Genomic DNA, 20,601 nt, shown 5'->3' with positions numbered 1-20,601 from the left:
TCAACTTTAATAAAATCATAAACCTTTTAAAATCGGAAAAAAATGAAACCGAAATAAACTTGATCTGCAAGTAAGATTAGGGTTTTGAGATCTAACCTTTTACTTTGCCGATTTTTCTCATTGGTTCCTTTCTTAGAAACCTTAATCAATCAAACAAAGAAAGGATTCAAAGTATGATTAGTTTAAGATCTAAGAAACAATTGAATGTAAAAGATCTTAGAGAGAGAAGTGGTTGGCGGCGGCTAGGGTTTATGAAGATCTCCGAGTTTGGTTGATTTTGGAGCAAGATCGTACTGATAACGTGTTCTAATCCTAGTGTTCTTGTTTAAGAACTAATCGAACCAGAGAGAGAGAGAGAGAGAGAGAGAGAGAGAGAGAGAGAGAGAGAGAGAGAGAGAGAGAGGAGAGAGAGAGAGAGAGAGAGAGAGAGAGAGAGAGAGAGAGAGAGAGAGATCGGATGCTTTGTTTGTGAAAGAATGAGATGTTATCATAAGCAAACAAAGCTCTTCTTATATAGGTTAGAGTTTGGTCGTCTATTACAAAGTTAAGAAATGTGGGACTTTCTTAACTTTAGTTAAGAAATCGCCACTTAACAATAAAGGGAGAAACAAGGCCGAATCCATTAACACATAGTTGGTTGGTTTAATAAATTTCGGTTTAGTACAATCTCGGTTAAGTGTAACCTCGATTTGTTGAACCATCTGGTTATGAGCAATCCTTAAACCATCCGGTTTACAACATAAATATATTTATATCACCTATATAGAGTAAAGCTATCAATTTTTATAGTCGTCTCTTTGATCATTATAACAAATCCATCTGTCCAGGTAAACTTATTTTATTAGTCACATTCTATAAAGATTTTTTGTTGCATTTTATATGACATTTGTAGTTAATACAGAAGAGATCATCAATTGTCTTTTGACTTTCGTTGTCGGTGTGTGGACATTAGACATAAAGCATATAAACGAGCACGTGAACTCGCTTTTGTATTATCTTTGCCTTTGACACTTGGATATAGGGATCAATTGAGTATGATATATTACTGGATATTTCTGTAATTTACAAACCACATAAGATACGAGCTAGTCGCCGCCGTGACGACAACGGTCTCTTTTCTTCAAGAATATTTACTCACTAATTGTCGTTTCGTTTTGACCATTAATTAAACTAGAGTTTAGAGTTAATAAAATGGTTTAGTAAAACTAGCCACTTATAGTTAAACAATGTGATGCTATTAGTTAAACAATGTGATATTTAAATTAATAAATTCAATTTCTGTTGTACGGATACTATAAACTAAAAAAGTTACCCGTTTGAATGGGGGAAATAATGGTGTGTAGTAATCAACACTAATATGAGTAACTTACAATTGTTTGTTTTCTTATTTTGAACCACCGCAAATGGTATTATAGTGTATATATATGCTGGTTTTGTAACTTAACCTGGTTAACTGTTAGAGCATTTTAATTTCTGATTTTTAAATAGGGTTTTAAATAATCATAATAATAAGAATAGTAGTAATAGTAATAATAATAATAATATATAAACAAAGAAAGATAATACATTGGCATTTCAAAACATAAAAAGTTATGTAAACGTATCTCATAAAATATATAGTCATATGAGTATCTCAAATTTTGAAATGTTCTTATACTGTTTAATATTCTGTATTTATAAATTATTATACTAATTTTGTTTGTTTATTATTTTTAAGAGTTCTATTGAGATAAGATGTTAGTATAGAAAAAAAAGAAACAAATTATCTTTATTTTTACCGGATCAAAATTTAACCTGGAAGAGATGGGTACCTAAACTTCAAAAAGAACAAGACATGGGTACAACAGTTTGGAACTGGCAGGCTATACATTGCACCTATAATGGAGTAAGAGTAAAAACAATAGTAACATTTAATCTTTTTTTTTGTGTGCACCTAGTAACATTTAGTCACATCAACAATTTCTGTTCAATGTTAAATTTGGAAAAATAAATACAGGGGATTCTCGTTTTTCAACTAGATGAAGACTTAAATAGATTATCTAATTGTATGGAACTATATATTCGCACTTGGAAAAATTTGTATGAGTCAAAATGTTTAAACTGAAAATATAAATGTTAAGAAAATCATAAGTCGCAGTCTCTATAAGATGTCAAAGTAGATGACAATTTTAATAATACGTTATCTTGCAGTTACAAATTTGCAATGGACTTCTCTAATGGAATTTGTTGTCATTCTTCTTACCGAGTTGTTGTCGCAACTATTAGTGCGTAATTGTTAATAGGAAACCAGTTAAAACACTAATAACGGTTCATTCTAGAGTTATTTGATCAGAATTCTTATTGCAGCCAAAGCATTTAATTGGCTAACGTCACTGTCGATCATTGTAAGTACGTGACCTAGGTTATATATAGACGTTGACTACAAAAGATCTATGTATTATTAATTTAGTAATCTACGAGCTCCATACAATTATGATGGATCAATTCAAGACTAGAGAAGCCGATTAATTCATGTAACATAAATCTAAATTCGATTAAAAGAAAGTTCTGAAAGAAGACACCCAACAAATTGGTTAGTACTCAACTTGCTGCAAGAGATTTATTATAAATTAAAACTATATTTTCTAAAGATTAAACCTTCTTCGTGACAAAGATTTAGCTCAATTATTTGTACTACTAAATGGAAACAAACAAACATTTGACGAGCCCATGCATTACAATTTTTTGTTAAGTTGAGAAAGTTAAAATTTACACAAGCGGAGCCATTTAACGGCGTTAGATACCGTCACTGGCGGCCAACGGTTTGTAACACATCAAACGTCCGCAAAACGACATAACGGCGTCATCAGCCAATAACTCCCCCGACATTTGTAAGGATTTGGCAGAAACCGTTTCCACAACACAACATACTCTCTCTGTTTCTTCTCTCTTTATAGAGAGAGACATACTAAGGTTTTGCTCCAAGAAAGAAACTTGCGGTACACACACACACACATCTACAATCATCGTCAGCTTCCTCTTCCCCCCCCCCCCCTAAAAAAACAATATTTTTGCTTCTTTATTGAATCCTCTGTTTCGTTCATCAAGAAAACAGAGAATACTACAAAGATATGGGCAAGAAAGATGAGAAAGCCGAAGCTGTTCTACGTTTACTCAGGAAACAATCTCCACTCACTCTTAAACAAGTACGTCTAGTGTATTTCTTTTAATAAACACATATATCTTCATTTTTATCGTATATTCCATGAATAAAGCTTCCACCTTTATATATGTTTAGGAGAAGTTCTGTAACAGAGAGTGCGTGGAGAGATTCTTGAACGTAAAAGGAGACAACGTCAAAAAAGCTGCGAAGCAGCTAACTTCATGCCTTTCGTGGAGACAAAATTTTGATATTGGTATTTTATTTTTCTATTTTTACATGTAACTATGTCTGTTTTGTTACATCGAACACTTTCCTTATGTTGTTTATTTTGTTCGCTCTCTACAACTTAAGACCGAATGGGGGCAGAGGAGTTCTCGGCGGAGTTAACCGACGGCGTATCTTACATCGCCGGCCACGACGGAGAATCCAGACCCGTTATCGTAAGTTATTTCAAAACCCACTTTGTTTTCACCTAATGTTAAGTAATAATCAAAAAGTTGAGGTTTATTTACAGATGTTCCGTTTCAAGCATGATTATCAGAAGCTGCGTAGCCAGAAACAGTAAGTTCTGATAATTTTAATTTTAATACAATACATATAGTGAGCTTTTCTTAATTAAAAAAAAAATATATATATATACATACATATTGCTGTATATATATATTTGTTTCTTATGTTGAACTTTGTGTTTTTGGTTTGTAGATTTACGCGTTTAGTGGCGTTCACGATGGAGACTGCGATCTCGAGCATGACCAGAAACGCGGAACAGAGCGTTGTTCTACTCTTTGATGCGAGTAAGCAACTTATTTTACGTTTTTCTCCCTGGTAACCTTGCAAACCTCCGTGAGTCGAGTCTGTACTAATCCGTAATTTGCTCGCCGTATTTTGGGTTTTTGTTGTGGTTTTGGTTTTCTTATTTTGGATTGAGGCTTGTCGGGGACCAGGTTTTCGGACATGTATTATGCATTTAATTTCATGTCCGAATTGTCCCTTTTATGTGTCGACGTTAACTTACACAATCGTGTGGGTAATTATGACTAATCACGATTCTCTTCTTCTATTTTTTTTAAGTAATTTATCGAACCAAATAGGAAAAATCCCGGTTTAAAATTGTATTGTTTAAAGTTTTTAAATAAACTCAACCCTGATTATAAAATATTATCTAACTTTTTGCTCGTGTTGTTTTAAAACTATACTTTTAAAAGTAAATGTAATACTTTTATAAAGACCAATATTTTTACAATATAAATATTCAGTATATACGTTTACAAACAAAAGACTAGTATTTTTTTCATCACGCTTATAAAGATTTATGCTTTTTCTAACTGCACAAAAGTTCTTTAAAATTTTACCTTTTACGATTTTCATTCTTTTGAAAGAAAATGAAGTACGAATTATTCTCTGCAAATATCTTAAAACTTTTTTTCAAACCTGATTAGACAATTAATTATTTTATTTTTTTTGAAAAGTAGACAATTAATTATTAGTGCCACTTGATTAATATTCTCTTTGTTTTTTTTGTTTTATGTTTAATAACAGGCTTTTTCAGATCATCCTCTGCTTTTGCAAATCTGCTTTTGGCAACCCTAAAAATTATCGCAGATAATTACCCATGCCGACTTTACAAGGCCTTTGTCATCGACCCTCCCTCCTTTTTCTCTTACATTTGGAAGGTAATTAATAATAATTCTATAATCATTAAACTCATTAAGTTTAATAATCATAATCAAGATGCTAAGCTCAAAATTCATGCTAATCGACAGGGTGTACGTCCTTTCGTGGAGCTATCTACTGTCACGATGTTAGTCTCGTCACTAGACTACGACGAGCAGCTAGATATCAGCCACGTGTCATCATCGTCATGTCTTAAATCAGCTTCCCTACGTTTCGATCCACCGTCGATCAAATCAACGGTTAAGATTGGTTCAGCTTCTTCAAGATTTGCCTTCACCGTATCTCATAACTCAATGAAGCCGTGGTACCTTTCCTTAACCGACACGTCACCGTTTCACGCCGCCGTCGACTCCACCGCCTCTAAAGTGTCTCCTCTCAGCATACGGTCTCTATCTTTCGCGTCTCCGGCGGCGCGTGGTTTAATAGACCCGAAACCAGCCGCATGCAGAAAGAGTTTGTTTGCCTCAACGCCGTTGCCCGAGAAGACGAAAACAGTTTTGCACCGGAAAACTCCACGTCCGTCGTTTTTTCAGTCTCCGGCGATGTTTTTTCGCGGGGAGAAAAATGTCGGCGGAGGCGAGAAGTCATCACGTGAATCGTTCGTGCCGTATCTGAAGTTTTATCGGAGACCGTACGATGAGACGGCCTATAGGTCTAAACTGCGGGGTCCACGTGGATTTGTATCAGTCGTGTCTTCGCACAGAAGATGTCGTCACGTGTCTTTATCTCAACGGTTCTAGCTATGATGTTAAAAAGACCAGATTGGAGAACAAAGTGTATAGACTAGTTTACGTTTATCTGTTCCGACCAATCTCTTATAGACTCGCAGTTTATTACGCTGGAGTATTATTATTATTGAACGGGCTTGTTTTAAATTTCTTTTTAGAATCTCAAAATGATGATTAACATTCTTTTCTTTTTTTTTCTAATAGAAATGCATGCATTTTTTGAAAAATCCTCGATAGCATTGAATAGTATGCTAATTTGAAACTTGGTTATGAAGCAGCTCTTAGCAAAACTATGTTGGCAGTCAAAATATGGTAAAACACATGCATATCTTGACTTAAATGAAACCTAGACTTTATGATTATCCTAGTTTTTTTTTTTTTTTTTTTGCTAAATTGATTATCCTAGTTCTGCCCTATGAAATGACAAATGACATTTTGATTCACTTATACGACTTGATTGACACTAATTTGGATTCATTGAAAGTTAGCAAATATCATTAGCTTCAAAAGGTCACATGGATGAAATATTTCTATCCTAACATCGCCCTATGATATGTAGGTTACACCAAATTGACTTATTTTATATAGTACTAGTGATCGATGCTTAAATTTTCCGCGTAATTATGTTTATATGCAGTTAATTATTAACCGACTAAGAGACAAACGAGGAATATATTTTATATCAACCTTATTGACTTGGTTTGACAAATTAAGCGATTTTAAGTAATGAGGAAATTGTGAAAACAAAATAAAAAGATCCTACTGTATTCTGGTCCCAAGGTCATTAACTTCATATAGAATCCCAACTTTGAAAACAAAACTTAAAAGATCCACGTGCGACTTTTGTAGGAATACGAAGTCAATTGGTACATGAAAGACAACGTGGTCGTGACGTTGAACAACTTATCGAGCAATATTTATATACTACATTATTTGATGAAGTCGTCGAGAAAAAAAACATATATTTGATGAAGTGATTATAAGCGCTAATATTATTAAAATTGTCGATGCCGTTCTTGAGCTAAATGTGATTTGCACTTTAAAAAGAACTAGATCTTTGACCCGTCCGACTGGACATGTGTTTGCTTTGACTTGTAAAAACATTATTAACTTATACCAAATTGAAAATTATTGGATTTTATAAAGTTGTCGATGCCGTTCTTGAGCTAAATGTGATTTGCACTTTAAAAGAACTAGATCTTTGACCCGTCCGACTGGACATGTGTTTGCTTTGACTTGTAAAAACATTATTAACTTATACCAAATTGAAAATTATTGGATTTTATAAAGTATGGCCCACTTGTAACACGAAAAATACTAATGATAGTATATATATTTCTGCATTGTTTATTTGATATTTTAACTATATAATTTTTAAATTAATAATGACATATCTATCGTATTAATGGACAACAATTCTTATTTGAAAAAAATATATTTTTGCTTTTGTATTATATAAAAACTATAAATACTAATAATTATAATAAACAGCCAATAATTACAATGACCCCCAATAATCATTTAGTTATCAAAATAAATCATAATAGTAAATTAAATAATGTGTCTCAATTCTATAGTAATAATTTAAAAGATGATATAAGCTCAACTCCAAAATATATGTTATCTTTTTGTCCAAACAACATTTTAATTTTTGAACTCTGCAATTCATGTTACCAAACAAAACTAAAAAGTATTTCTATTTTAATAAGATAGATATTATGTTAACAATACAATATTATGGAACGAATGAAATATATTTATCTGGACGTTTAGATTAAATGCATTATTAACTGGTTAAAAATGCATGGGATACATCATTCGTGTGAGGCAGGATCACACATATAAGCCTTGAAACTGAAACATTATGGGCAAAAAGATTAATTAACTAGCAAACTCTCTCATTTTTAAAAGTGTCATTTTAATTTTAACTTTAATTAGACAATTTTTGATTTTATCCTTCTCTTGAAGCTCATTTTCTCTGGCTTCAAATCATTATCATCTAACCCAATAATAAATTGAATAAAATATTTTTTTTTAATATGTGTGAAAATATGTCAAAATGTAACATGAAACTGTGAAATGGAAAAAGGATTAGTTTTTTGGATAAAGAATGATTAGGCATTTTGTTAATTCATAATGGAATTTGGAAACAGCGCATGTAAATGCTTTCTAAGGAATTTTTTTTTTAAAACGAAAATTTTATTTTAAAAGCTAAGGTAATTTAATGATATTTAATTAATTATCTACGTAAACAGTTGTATTTAAATACATTTGTATGCCTATAAGGGTTTCGCGGGCCGTTGCACAAACCCAGCTATTGGTAATATACTAATTGTAATTGAATTGTACAGTTGTCATGTCAGATTTAAAACGCGATAAAATCATTGAAAACAAAATGCGATTAAAAATGATTACTAAGAACTACTTTTTGTTAATGTAGTGAGGGCAGAGAAATAATAGCAGAAAGTAAAACACACAAGTTTATCTTTTCGAATTCACTAGAACAAGAGAGTCTTACACCAATCTTTTCTATTACAAGAATCCTTTAGGATTAGCCTCAATCCTAAGCTAAAACTCACCCTAGAGTCTAGACTTCTGTTTATCAGGATCCTCCAAACCCCGAGCTAAACTCCCCCTGAGTCTAGGCTTCAATCTTCCACTTCACGGAAGTACTTCACCAACTACGTCAGCAACTAACTCACAGCAGTGACACCAAAAGCTTGATCACACAAGCACACACCAAACGATCTCTCAACTCTTCTTTCTTTTTAGCAGAGACCCTTTTTCCATGGAGGCACGTCCTCCTTATGTAGATAACTAGAACTTGTTCCACAAGTTCTTCCAAAAGCAACTTAAGCAACTTTCCTTTTTCTCTTAGGAAATAACTCTCTTGCCTTTTCCTTTCCAAGTAATACCATTTACACTTAATGTAAATATTCCAGTAAACATATTACTTCTTCTCCAAGCTTAACAAGCCCACGGACATCACAAAACACGAACTCCAACTCAGCCCATCTTCATGACTCACACATGTACTACCTCCTGTAGTACTTCACGAACTGATACAGAATATACATCTTCAATCTCCCCCTTTTTGACTATGCATGTGAACTCATCACCTCTGGACATAAGACCACGTCTTCAATCTCCCCCTATGAGTCACATCATTGTCAAAAACTAATATGAAGATCTATATCCTCCAAAGTAAGGAGGAAATCCCATTCCACCATCTCCATAATGATCATATCTCCTAGACCACGTATTCCTGAGCCCAAATCCTCCATGATTAACTCCTTGAACTGGCTTGAAACACTCACGTCGAATATGCCCTTGAACTCCACAAGAATAACATATAGGACCATGACTTCTCATACCATAAGCACCATAAGCTTGCACCATCTGATTCTTCTTCCTCAGCAACTTGAAACACCTTGGCCTAATGTGTCCAACAATACCACAGTGATGACAAACAGGCCTCCACTTTCGTTGAGCTGCACTCTTCAATCCAGAACCTCTCTCTGGAGCAGTCGCTGTAGCAGTTGCCGTAGCAGTACGCGTAGCAGTCACGTTCTTCACATCAGTTGCAGTCTTCTCTGCAGTCTTTCCATTAGATGCCTTCTCTGCAGACACCTTAACCTCTTTTGGAGCAGACGTAGCTAAATCCCCAGTTTTCCCTGCTGATACAAAAACACATTCAGCTTTAGAACATTCTCCTTGATATCCAAGGCCACATCGATCACTCTTTCCAATACTAAGGAGATGATCTAGCTGCTTCGTTCCACCATTCAGCATCTTCAAACCCTTCTGAGTTTCTGCAAGTTGAGCACCAGCCAGTCGTGCTTCTTCTTCTTTCTCTGAGGCATACTTAAGTGCTTCAGCAACTTGAGCTTCTAGCTTGACCTTCTCCTTAGCAAACTCTGAATTCGCCTCAACTTGCTTTAGCCAATTCTCATACAGCATCTCATAATTCCTACCAAGATCAAAGTCTCCATCATCGTCATCACCTACAGTATCATCATCACTTCTACATGAACCTCCTGACACAGACGCTGTTGCAGATCCCGTAGCAGATCCCGTCGCAGATTTTGTCTCAGACCTAGAATCCAAAGTTGTGAACGCCACCATGTTCTTCAACTTCTCACCATCATCTGAATCAGTACCAGATTCATACTTGACGTCATCCTTCTTCTTTAGCTTCAGTAAATTCCCACAATCCTTGCGAACATGGCCAAATCCATTACACTCATAGCATTGTACCTTTGATGATGATCTGCCTGAATCACTTCTTCTTGCATTCTTCATCCTCTCTTCTCTGCGCTTCAGAAAGCCAGCAAAATCTCTTGACAGCAACACCATAGGATCTTCAGAAGATGAACTCTTCAAAGCAATTCCATGCGGATCTTCTTTGCTTTTCACCTTTCCTCCATGTAATCTACTCAGCTCAAAAGCTTGAAGAATCCCAACAAACTCATCAAAAGGCATCTCATCCAGATTGTGAGCTTCTTCTACAGCAGAGATCTTTGACTCAAACTTGGATGGCAACGATCTCTTCAGCTTCTTCACCAGCTTCTTGTCCTTGTACTGCTTTCCAAGTGCAAAACATTCATTGGAAATATCACACAACTTAGCACTAAACTGAGCCACGGTTTCCTCTTCATCCATCCTCAGATTCTCAAAACTTGATGCTAACATATCCAGCTTGGTACGCTTTACACTTGTAGTACCTTCAAACATATTCTCCAAAGTCTTCCATGCCTTCTGAGCTGAAGCACATTGAGAAATCAACTTGAAGTAGCTTGCATCAATAGCATTGTAAATTGCAGTCTTTGCCTTAGAGTTGCAACTTGAAGCCTTCTTCTCTGCAGCAGTCCACTTGTCTCTTGGCTTAAGAACTTCAACCTTCTCATCATCAAGCATCACCGGAGGAATCCAACCAGTTTCAATAGAACTCCAACAATCCTCATCAAGCCCACTGATAAAAGCTTGCATACGAACCTTCCAATATCCATAATTGGATGAATCAAGACGTGGGGGTTTTGTCATAGACGTTCCCTCTTGATATGCCGCCATCACAAACTCTGTTCTTCTTCCTGACGCAGTCTCTGTCACTCACCTTGATCTACTCGAAACTAAGTCGTTAACTCTATCGAGCCCCGCTCTGATACCACTTGTTAATGTAGTGAGGGCAGAGAAATAATAGCAGAAAGTAAAACACACAAGTTTATCTTTTCGAATTCACTAGAACAAGAGAGTCTTACACCAATCTTTTCTATTACAAGAATCCTTTAGGATTAGCCTCAATCCTAAGCTAAAACTCACCCTAGAGTCTAGACTTCTGTTTATCAGGATCCTCCAAACCCCGAGCTAAACTCCCCCTGAGTCTAGGCTTCAATCTTCCACTTCACGGAAGTACTTCACCAACTACGTCAGCAACTAACTCACAGCAGTGACACCAAAAGCTTGATCACACAAGCACACACCAAACGATCTCTCAACTCTTCTTTCTTTTTAGCAGAGACCCTTTTTCCATGGAGGCACGTCCTCCTTATGTAGATAACTAGAACTTGTTCCACAAGTTCTTCCAAAAGCAACTTAAGCAACTTTCCTTTTTCTCTTAGGAAATAACTCTCTTGCCTTTTCCTTTCCAAGTAATACCATTTACACTTAATGTAAATATTCCAGTAAACATATTACTTCTTCTCCAAGCTTAACAAGCCCACGGACATCACAAAACACGAACTCCAACTCAGCCCATCTTCATGACTCACACATGTACTACCTCCTGTAGTACTTCACGAACTGATACAGAATATACATCTTCACTTTTTTGTACGTGTGCCTTATATAATGGTCCTCTTTGTTTGATGTTCTTTCCTCGAAAATGAAAACTTTATCAAACTTTAGTAGAGATTCGTTAAGTTTAGCTTTAGTATCTTATCCTGAGAGATTTTATTCCTTGATGATACTACATGATAAGACTAACATTTTGTATAAAAACGTATATTATACTTTATACCCTGACATTATAAAGTTTGTTATACAGGAATCCCACATACCAATTAGTACATTACCACAAGAACACAAAACCAATAGAAATATAATTACGTTGAGCTACCAGGTGACTGGTATGTGGCATATGAACAATGGATAGTAACATTAAAATGTCTGAAAACGACGCAAAAAAAGACATAATTGTGAATTGAGAAAAAATAAAAAGAAAGAAAGAAGACTATTGATCTCTAAATAGAAACACTGTTTGGGATCCCTTTACCAGTAAGTCCACCTTCTCTCGTGTAGTCCGTAGTATTCGGGTACAAGAGAGTGTATGGCATGTTAACCGGACCGGTCCGGTTCTTGAACTTCTTATCATTGTTTCTCCGTATAATATTGTTCTCAATCATCTCCAAACTCTCCCTAAACCGCTTGAACGCCTCTAAAGGCTCATCATCTGCCGTCCAATTCGGCGAGGCTCTCTGCCCTAAGTATATTTCGTCCGTCGAATGCATAGACAGAATCTCAATGATGGATATACCAAGCAGAGTCTGTAGCTGCGGCGTGATCGTCTTTAAAAACGCCACCTCCTCGTTTTCCTCCAGCTCAGTGTACTCTTCCGTGCCCGGTTCAGGCATGAACCGACGGCTGACGGTAGGCCGGTTTGGGAGAAAACCAGCGTAAGGGTATTGCCCGAAGTTGACTGCTGCGTGAAGAGCAGAGGCGATCCAGATGACGATGGTGCAGGTTTCGATGAGGTCGTCGCAGGTCTGCATCGACGGCCACCATGACTCGTGTTGTAGATCGCCGTGACCTTCGGTTCTAAGCTCGGTCCACCACGCTTGGATCTCTGTATCGTTTTGCACAGCTTTGTCATTCTTGTAGTAGAATGAGCAGTACTCTCTCACCCACGTCTTAATCGCTGACCAAATCTCTAAACCATCAACTGCGAACGGGTAATCCTCTATTAGAAGCTCAACCCCGCTATCGTTGTTTGGATTTTCAACGGCAACTCCACTGCGAAGGGATTATAATGTTACTTGTTACACAAGGATCTTAAAATTACTTGTGCGTCAGAAATTAAAGAAAAGGGCAAATGACTTAGATAGCTCAAACAAATATGCCAAAATAAGCATACAATGAGAAATGACCAAATTAGCACTAATTAAAATTATTAAATTATTTTGAACTCCAAACCCTTACTTTGATCTCATCCCTTATTAAGTACTAAATACTAAAAAAATCATTTTTATCATAAAATTAAAATTGTTTTTTAACTTCTAATTAATACTTCATAGGTTTCATTTTTATTGTTGTTTTAGGTTTTTAAATACAGATTAAAGAAACATTTAGTTTTACATATTTTCAAAATAAAAAATTATTATATATACGTCTAACCATATTTTAACTAATAAAAGATTGAGAAAATTGTTAATAAATTATGTTTTAAAATTCTAAAACGACACTTATTTAGAAATAAGAGAGTAGTATTTACGCTACAATAACAATTATACTGAAACAAGAGAGTAGTATTTTGGTTATTATATTCTTTGTGTGTTAATTTTGGAAAAATGAAGTGTTTTAATGCAATTATATGGTTCTTCAAAGAAAAAGAGTTGATATGCATACCGTTTTAGGAGATCTTTGGGGAGAGCCTGATCTGTGAAAACCCAATTCTTGTAAATTGAAGAAGACATTTCCATGGCGTAACGACCAGGGAACACAGTTCTCTCCAAAACTCCATCCGAGTTTATAAGGACATGTCGTGCCAATGCGTTGATGTTCATCGTGTCACGGAAATGAGGATGAAGAAGCTTATAGATCGGATGGACCACACTTAGTTGCCTGTTAGACGCGATTATGAACGGTTCAATCACCGCATGTGTACGCAACCTACAAGAACAGGAAATCAAGTCTCAGTCCTGATTAAGTTAGACACTAACTGTTTTAACAATGTCACCATTACTTACCAGTGGCTTATAAGCTGGTGATAACCGGAATCATTAACCGCCGCATAAGCCTTAGCAAGCTGCCAAACCGATCCTTCCACGCCTTTCTCTGCTGGTGTGAAAATCTTGCTCACGGATCCGTATGATTCGCCTTGTGCGTGAGGAAGACTCAGCTCTATAGCTAGAGGCTTCAGTGTTCCGTCTTCTTGAAGCAACAGAAGCGTTCGGGTCGCATAAGTTTTAGTGTTTGTTGAGTTTATCCTTGTTAAGTATGGCATCAATGCATCATGATGATCTAATATGTATAGCTTGTTCTGTTCCAACGCCTTTTTTTATATAACACAACAAAACAATTAACAGTTACGACATGATGATGATTGATGAAACTGTTACTTGCTAAACAAGGAAACATAGATTATGCTTACTTCTTGGACAGTGAGACCGTTCATGTGTGGATTTATGTGCTCTTCTCGTATGGAACTGTGTTGGTATCCATACCTTGCAGAGTCTAGATTGCTCTTTGGAGGAAACTCCTGCAAAATTGTTTTTGTATAATCACATTATGACAAATCATAGATTAAAATATAATTTCGAATATTTTATACAATTGAATGTTTGATGAAATTTAAACCTGAAGACGACTTATCACCACTGGATTGAGTCCAGCAAGCATCTCTCTGGCAAACTCTTCGTCGGTCCTCCAAGCTGATCTACTTTCTGTACGTAGTAACATACGATCATCTATCCAAATCAGAATCTATATATACGAATCCCTAAATGTATTAGGTTAGAGTATTTAGGTTACCTTTGAGGACGTCAGGCAAGGGGAACTTCAAGAACCGTTCACCATCATTGCGAACAAGCTCACGAAACATCTCCCATGGGATAACTTCACGTAGCTTAGATATGGTGTGACCATTGGCGAGCTTAATACTACCGTCATAGAGGTGAAAAACGTCTTCGAACGAGTCAAACTCGTTGATGGTCTTGTCGCAAACAGAGGCTATTTCAGGGACGAGCACTTGAGTGACCGATTTGAGTGCGTACGCGAGGAAATCAGAGAACTTCACATGGCTAAACCGCTCGTCCCTCGGCACGTAGATGTTCAGGTTTAGTAATGCCAGCCTGCTCTCAGACCTAGGGTCTGGTTAAAAAAAACGGTGACGTGTAAGTCAAGTAAACATTGAGTTTTGTAATATATGTAATGGTTTTAAATGCTGAGGTTATTAACCGGATCTGGTGGGTTTACGACCGGTTTTTCCACGGCGAGGATAAGGAAATTCAGTTGAACCGCCGAGAACCGGACGAGCTGAGTCGGGACCTTTGTCGGGAGCACCCAAGTCGTTGTAATAAGCGTAGTCGTAAACTCTGTCCCATTCTTTGAGATCACTTCCTGTCTCGTTGCCTCTTAGATTATTTAGCTCTTCTTCTCTTAGCTCTTTGATTAGCTCTGGTGTTTCGTCTGGAAGATATGCCTTTTGTGTTTATGTAAAAGAAATGAAAAAAGAAATAGAATTAAAAATTAGTAGATAATCACCGTCTTATACCTTAATCGTTTGTTGAAATTTGGGTTAGGTACTAAAGGATATTTAAGGCATTATTCCTTTTCAATTTGACTATTAGGTGGTCCTACCTAATGCATATAGTGTGATAAATTAAAGTTGTTGTAAAAAATTAATAATGATAATTAAACTTTAATAGTTGTCCCCATCAAGCTATAGAAAGATTCTCTAAATTATAAAAGTAGTCGTGATAGGGAGAGTGTGACTTGTAAAGATAAGACCGCAAGTTCCGGTTTCATTCTTTGGTACGATGTGTTACACGCGCACACGAATATACTATTCATATACTAATCCTATAGAATTAACATTTATAAAGATCATGTCATATTGTCATGTTGATTATGATGATCTTTCATATACTTTATATTATAAAGTTTATAATAAACAGTAGTCAGTACCCACTACCAAATGAAAATTAGTTATTACTTAACCCCCTTCTACCTATCTAGACAATAATAAGACCAACAGAAACTACGATCTCAAAACTGAAAGATTAAGAATCAACCCTGGGGTCAAAGATTACTTTTGACAACTTTTATGCACATGGACAATCAGAGCAATCCAGATTAGTTATGAAGCATTAAAACAATTAACTAGTATAGTATTACTCCAATTCGTTTATAGCGTTTTACCTTGTTAGAGAAGAAAACGCGGTCAGAGCGGTACCGATGACTTGGATAGATCCAAGAATTGCAAACAAAGTGTATGGGACCGCTTTCGACGCCAGGGAAGTTGCGGAGTGTGAGGGACTTGAGGTAGAACTGGCTATGGTGGTGGTTCTTGATCACAAACGCAGCCGGTGGTCCCATTGACTCGTCCCAATCAAACGTCACCGCGAACGCGGTTTCCTCAGCGGTTACAGACGTTTTTATTTTTGTCACCCATTTTTCCAGATGTGCTGCTTTTCCAAGTCTTCCTCTCTTCTCATTGGCTGATTTATAATATAAAGAAAAACATTACTTTCTATTAAATAAAACTTCGTTAATGAAAGATGCAGACTTTAGTAGTACGAGGTGGATCTAATGTAAAACGGGTCGGGTTAAGGAGTGAATACCAGGGTCGGGTTGGAGAGAGCTGATGAGGTGAAGAGAGACACGACGACCAAGAAGCTCATGGACTCGATCGAGAAAAGAAGCCACGGCGTCTTTGAAGTCTAGAAGGTTCTTCTTCATTACAACCACTTCTCCTTCTATCTTCATACTCTTCTTGGTCTTCTTCTTCTTGACGTCTTCCTCCATCGTCTTTGTCCTCTTTTTCGTCTTGGGCTTGGCGCATAAGATCTCTGCGATGTCGGTGTGGATCATGGCGTTATATATTGCAGAATTTTCTCTGAGTGAGAATGAAGAAAAGGGAGAGAGAGAGATTCTATGCTTGGAGAATGAAGAGATAGATGTGTGATTATAGAATGTTCTTTTTTCATCTCTTACTCATATATATATAAGAGTATATAACCAATGATGTGAATGTCATATTTATATTAGACCTATTTTACAAAAAAAAAACTAGTTTCAGAATAAAAACAACAAGCAGTAATAATATATTGGCAACGTAAGTGTTTCGTTTTTTGAGATAAAATATAGCTTTATATGACCATAGATTTCGTGTGAATAAACTTTTCTTTAAACTAATATTTTTCCATTTTTATTATAACTTTTAGAACTAAAACACACATGAAAAACATTTACTTTTACCATTTTAAGCAAGAAATAATTAGTTACACATCTACACATATTTTGACCAAAAATAAAACAAAAGGTAACATGATTATAAAACATAAAGTAAATGAATTTATATTAAAAGTTAAAACATCATTTAATTTAAAATAAATAAGTCAAAAGCATAAAATATAAAAAATGGATAGAATAATATAATTGAAATTATCATATTTATTTTAAAGTATATTTTATTATTGTAAGGAATAAATGTAAAATACGAAATTGATAAATAATTATTAGCTTATAGAGATAATTATATTTTTTTGAAATTTGAATTTTTAGAAATTTTAACTTTTATTTATTTAAGGTTTCAGTTTTGTTATATACTGAACTCTTAATATTTTAGAATTGATATGATTTATTTTATACTATTTTTTTAGTATTGGATATTACACATTACATCATCATATAGTCTTTTATTCTATTACATATGATGATAAACTACCTGCAATATATAAAATATTGATGAACAATTCTATGAATAACAATTTCATGATAAAGTTTTCTTCGAAACAATTAGATGGACGGACAATTATACATGTACGACTTTGTAATTGAAAAAAATATCTCGGTAGGAGACGATCACAACGACTGATTGTGCATACAATACTCTATAACTTCGAAAACTTATATTTTATAACCTGCAACAACAAAATGTATAGTCTGAAACTCAAATCCTAGATATAGGTGCAGAAGCTTATAAATTTGCTTATAAATTTTTAGCCTCTTGACTCTAATTTAGTAAAGAAAATATAAGATAGAATAATTACAGATGAGAAACACGCGCATATATAGTATAAGTTTATATAACTAATGGTGTTGGACTGATGTCCAAAAAAATATTAATGGTCTTGGAGTCAATTATCTAATGCATGTGTGTGTACAGACATATATAAATATCATACATAATTTAGATATCATTATTCAAGATCCTCTAGAGCGAAATAACATCGCAATTTCCTCTCCTTAATATCAAGTATCAACACACCTTTTCTATAATAGAGGGAAAATATATAGTCCTAGTTAAGCATTACCACATATTTAAACTTACCTGTGAAGGAATAACATCGCAATTTCCTCTCCTTAATATCAACACTCCTTTTCTATAATAGAGGGAAAATATATAGTCCTAGTTAAGTATTACTACATATTTAAACTTACCTGTGAAGGTTGGTTATCCTTTTCCTAAAGTCAAGGTCTTTAGAAAAGTATTTTCTTTGTTCATATTGACTCGTCTACTACTTCCTTCAAAACTCGACGTGATAGATAAAATTTTATATTTGGGAGAGAGAATGGCAGTTGGCAAATAATGAAAAAGCCACCCAAATCTTCTCGAATCTTCTCTTACGATTTGGTTACAGTTTAAAATTTTAATTATATCTTATAGGCTATTATGAAAATAAAAAGATACTGTTTAGTTTGTAAAATTTTGAGCTTATTTTACTCTTCTGCCGGCTAAAGTTATTATCTATTCTATTAATTTTCCTGTATGACCAATTAATAAAAGTTGTGTCCATCTTTTAAATTTTATAATTCTCTTTTAAATTTTATAACTTTCTTTTAATACACTTCATTTAAATTCTATAACTGCCCATTACTAATTGGTAACTGCCCATTATATTTTTAATTGTAGTGATATGTTAATAACCGCATCGATCCATATTTTATAACTGCATTGAACTGATTAAAAAGAATATATTTTTATCTGTCGTGATATGTTAATAACTGCATCGATCAATATTTTTATAATTGCATCAAACTCATTAACTGCATGAATTTTTTGTGCGCTTCCTAAGTTGAGAATATCCTAACAGTTACATCATTGACATATCAGTCTATAATGATATATTAATTATTCCTCATAATCTTGGTTAAGAAGTATAAAATGTAATTATTAAATTATAGATACTTTATATTTGTTAAGAAATACAAAATAAAACATTTATAGTAGTTTCACTTTTTATTTTCACCCCTAATATTACAAAAGAAAACATATACTATTTTCACTGGTTATTACAATATAATATCTAACTATAATAAATTTTGATATATTTTCTCAAAAACCATTATCACACTACACCAACATAACTTATATCTCAGTCCAAGAAACTGAGACTTATTCAACCAGCCATTAACTTATTCAAATTTTAAATATTTTACACAAACATTAAGTTTATCAATTTAAAAAGCACATGATGTTAAAATAGAGTTTAGCGGGGTTAAATGAACTTTTAATAGAAATAAATATTCATATAAATTCATTTAGTACAACAGGTTTTAAATAGGTTATTCGATTATTTTTTTATATTAAATATGATTTTACTTTAAGTTATTAAGACCATATTAACCATATATATATAAAAATATATTAAAAATTAAAATTTTAACATTTTAAATAATTTTGTTCGGTTTCGATGCGGGTTTTGTTTGATATTGGGTTTTTGATATAATACTTTAAAAACCGTTCGAGTATATAGACAATGTCTAATAGAGTATGAGACTTTGATTTTCGGGTTGATTCTGAGTCGAGGTTTTTGGATACGAATATTCTTGACTAATTATATTATGACCAATTGATAATAGTTGAGTCAAATTTTTAAAATACATGGAACCTATAAATATAACTGTAACAACCTATATATAACTGTTTATATGCCGAGATATAACTGGAACAACAACAAAGAAGTTTCATAATGATAAATTCCTATTTTTTTTAGGAATGTCATATTTTTTTAGGAATGTCATACCTTTTTTTTTTGTATATCGAACTCTTTATTATGGAACTTAAAATCCTATTTTAAAGGCCTATTTATATCAAACCCCTTATCATACTAATCTCAATTTCAAATTTTGTATATTTTTGCAGCTATATTTATAGGTTTAGAGATGTGAGAGAACAATTAAATATATCCTAGAGAAAATTAGATATTCAGAGATATAATTGGTTAAAGATTGGATTTTATAAAAATTATATTTCTTAAAAACTATAAAACAAATAATATATCTTTCTTTTTAAAGGGCGGATCATAAATTTTGTTCAACTATTTGAATTAAATCGATTTGCGGATGCGGGTTATGAGTATTTTATTCGGGGTGGGAGGGGGGGGGTTGGTAGATTTTGGATTGCGGGTATCCGCCAATCCAAAAAGTATTTAAAAAATAAAAAGAAAAGTAAACATTTTTTAAAATATGTTAATTTAAAAAACAATTTTAAATTTTAAAAATATAGAATTTTATTATAAATATATTTTTATATTTTTATAATAATTAAATTAAATAATTATTTTTAAAAAAATTATAACCCGTGGTAAACCGCAAAATTAAATGGAGCGGATGCCGGTACAAATTATTTGTTTGCGGGTTGTGCGGATTATATTTTTGACCAAAAATTTGAAATCTGCGGGTTGGTGGGTTAGACCGATAATATACCAGATCGATTTTTAGATTGCTATTATTTAATAAAATATATTTTGAGTAAGATTTATACACAAATATTGTTACAAATAAAAATACGAATATAATCACAAAGAAAACACAAATATGAGAATTAAATTAAAACAAAAATATACCCGCCCTTTTAAAGGCGGGTCAGAATCTAGTTATTGCTTTTAAATCATTAACCTTAGCATCTTTAGCCTTAGCATTAATCTAGTTTACTAGATTAGTCCTATTATGTTCTACAAGCTTTTTTAATCTTTTTATGCGGCTTGTACAAACCAAATTAGCTTCTTGAAGCTTTTTGGATTTCAAATTTCACCACTTGTAATCTATTTCACTGCCAGTTAATGATATTAACATTTTTAGCAAAAAAAAAAAAGTCATTAACATATATTTCAAGGA

The 20,601-nt window shown here is 34.0% G+C and overlaps 2 protein-coding genes across 2 annotated transcripts; one reads left to right on the top strand and one right to left on the bottom strand.

The window, feature by feature from the left end:
- Positions 1–2,892: 2,892 nt before the first annotated feature.
- Positions 2,893–5,733, top strand: LOC108857209 (uncharacterized). Its single transcript, XM_018631162.2, has 7 exons — positions 2,893–3,185; positions 3,278–3,395; positions 3,494–3,582; positions 3,657–3,703; positions 3,845–3,936; positions 4,682–4,815; positions 4,906–5,733. The coding sequence occupies exons 1-7, from the start codon at positions 3,111–3,113 to the stop codon at positions 5,554–5,556; spliced, it is 1,206 nt and encodes a 401-aa protein (XP_018486664.1). The 5' UTR covers positions 2,893–3,110; the 3' UTR covers positions 5,557–5,733.
- Positions 5,734–11,619: 5,886 nt separating this feature from the next.
- Positions 11,620–16,482, bottom strand: LOC108863125 (linoleate 9S-lipoxygenase 5). The gene is made up of 9 exons (XM_018637443.2): positions 16,101–16,482; positions 15,679–15,977; positions 14,716–14,959; positions 14,290–14,628; positions 14,116–14,201; positions 13,910–14,017; positions 13,506–13,810; positions 13,165–13,428; positions 11,620–12,552 (listed from the first exon to the last, which is right to left on the bottom strand). Exons 1-9 carry the CDS (start codon positions 16,348–16,350, stop codon positions 11,784–11,786), a joined length of 2,664 nt encoding a protein of 887 aa, XP_018492945.2. The 5' UTR covers positions 16,351–16,482; the 3' UTR covers positions 11,620–11,783.
- Between the last annotated feature and the right edge of the window lie 4,119 nt (positions 16,483–20,601).

This window comes from Raphanus sativus, chromosome 5 (assembly GCF_000801105.2).
Source record: "Raphanus sativus cultivar WK10039 chromosome 5, ASM80110v3, whole genome shotgun sequence".
NCBI classification, from domain to species: Eukaryota; Viridiplantae; Streptophyta; class Magnoliopsida; order Brassicales; family Brassicaceae; genus Raphanus; species Raphanus sativus.
The sequence above is the reverse complement of the archived record's forward strand: the minus strand, read 5'-3'. Positions and strand labels throughout refer to the sequence as shown.

What these genes read in the sequence shown, in the direction of transcription:
- LOC108857209 (XM_018631162.2), top strand. Translation starts at nt 3,111, where the DNA reads ATGGGCAAGAAAGATGAGAAAGCCGAAGCTGTTCTACGTTTACTCAGG. An exon ending in CTCCACTCACTCTTAAACAA is followed by an intron (nt 3,186 to 3,277) that starts GTACGTCTAGTG and finishes ATATATGTTTAG; the next exon opens with GAGAAGTTCTGTAACAGAGA. An exon ending in GAGACAAAATTTTGATATTG is followed by an intron (nt 3,396 to 3,493) that starts GTATTTTATTTT and finishes CTACAACTTAAG; the next exon opens with ACCGAATGGGGGCAGAGGAG.
- LOC108863125 (XM_018637443.2), bottom strand. Translation starts at nt 16,350, where the DNA reads ATGATCCACACCGACATCGCAGAGATCTTATGCGCCAAGCCCAAGACG. An exon ending in TCGTAAACCCACCAGATCCG is followed by an intron (nt 14,629 to 14,715) that starts GTTAATAACCTC and finishes TTTTTTAACCAG; the next exon opens with ACCCTAGGTCTGAGAGCAGG. An exon ending in ACGGTCTCACTGTCCAAGAA is followed by an intron (nt 13,811 to 13,909) that starts GTAAGCATAATC and finishes ATATAAAAAAAG; the next exon opens with GCGTTGGAACAGAACAAGCT.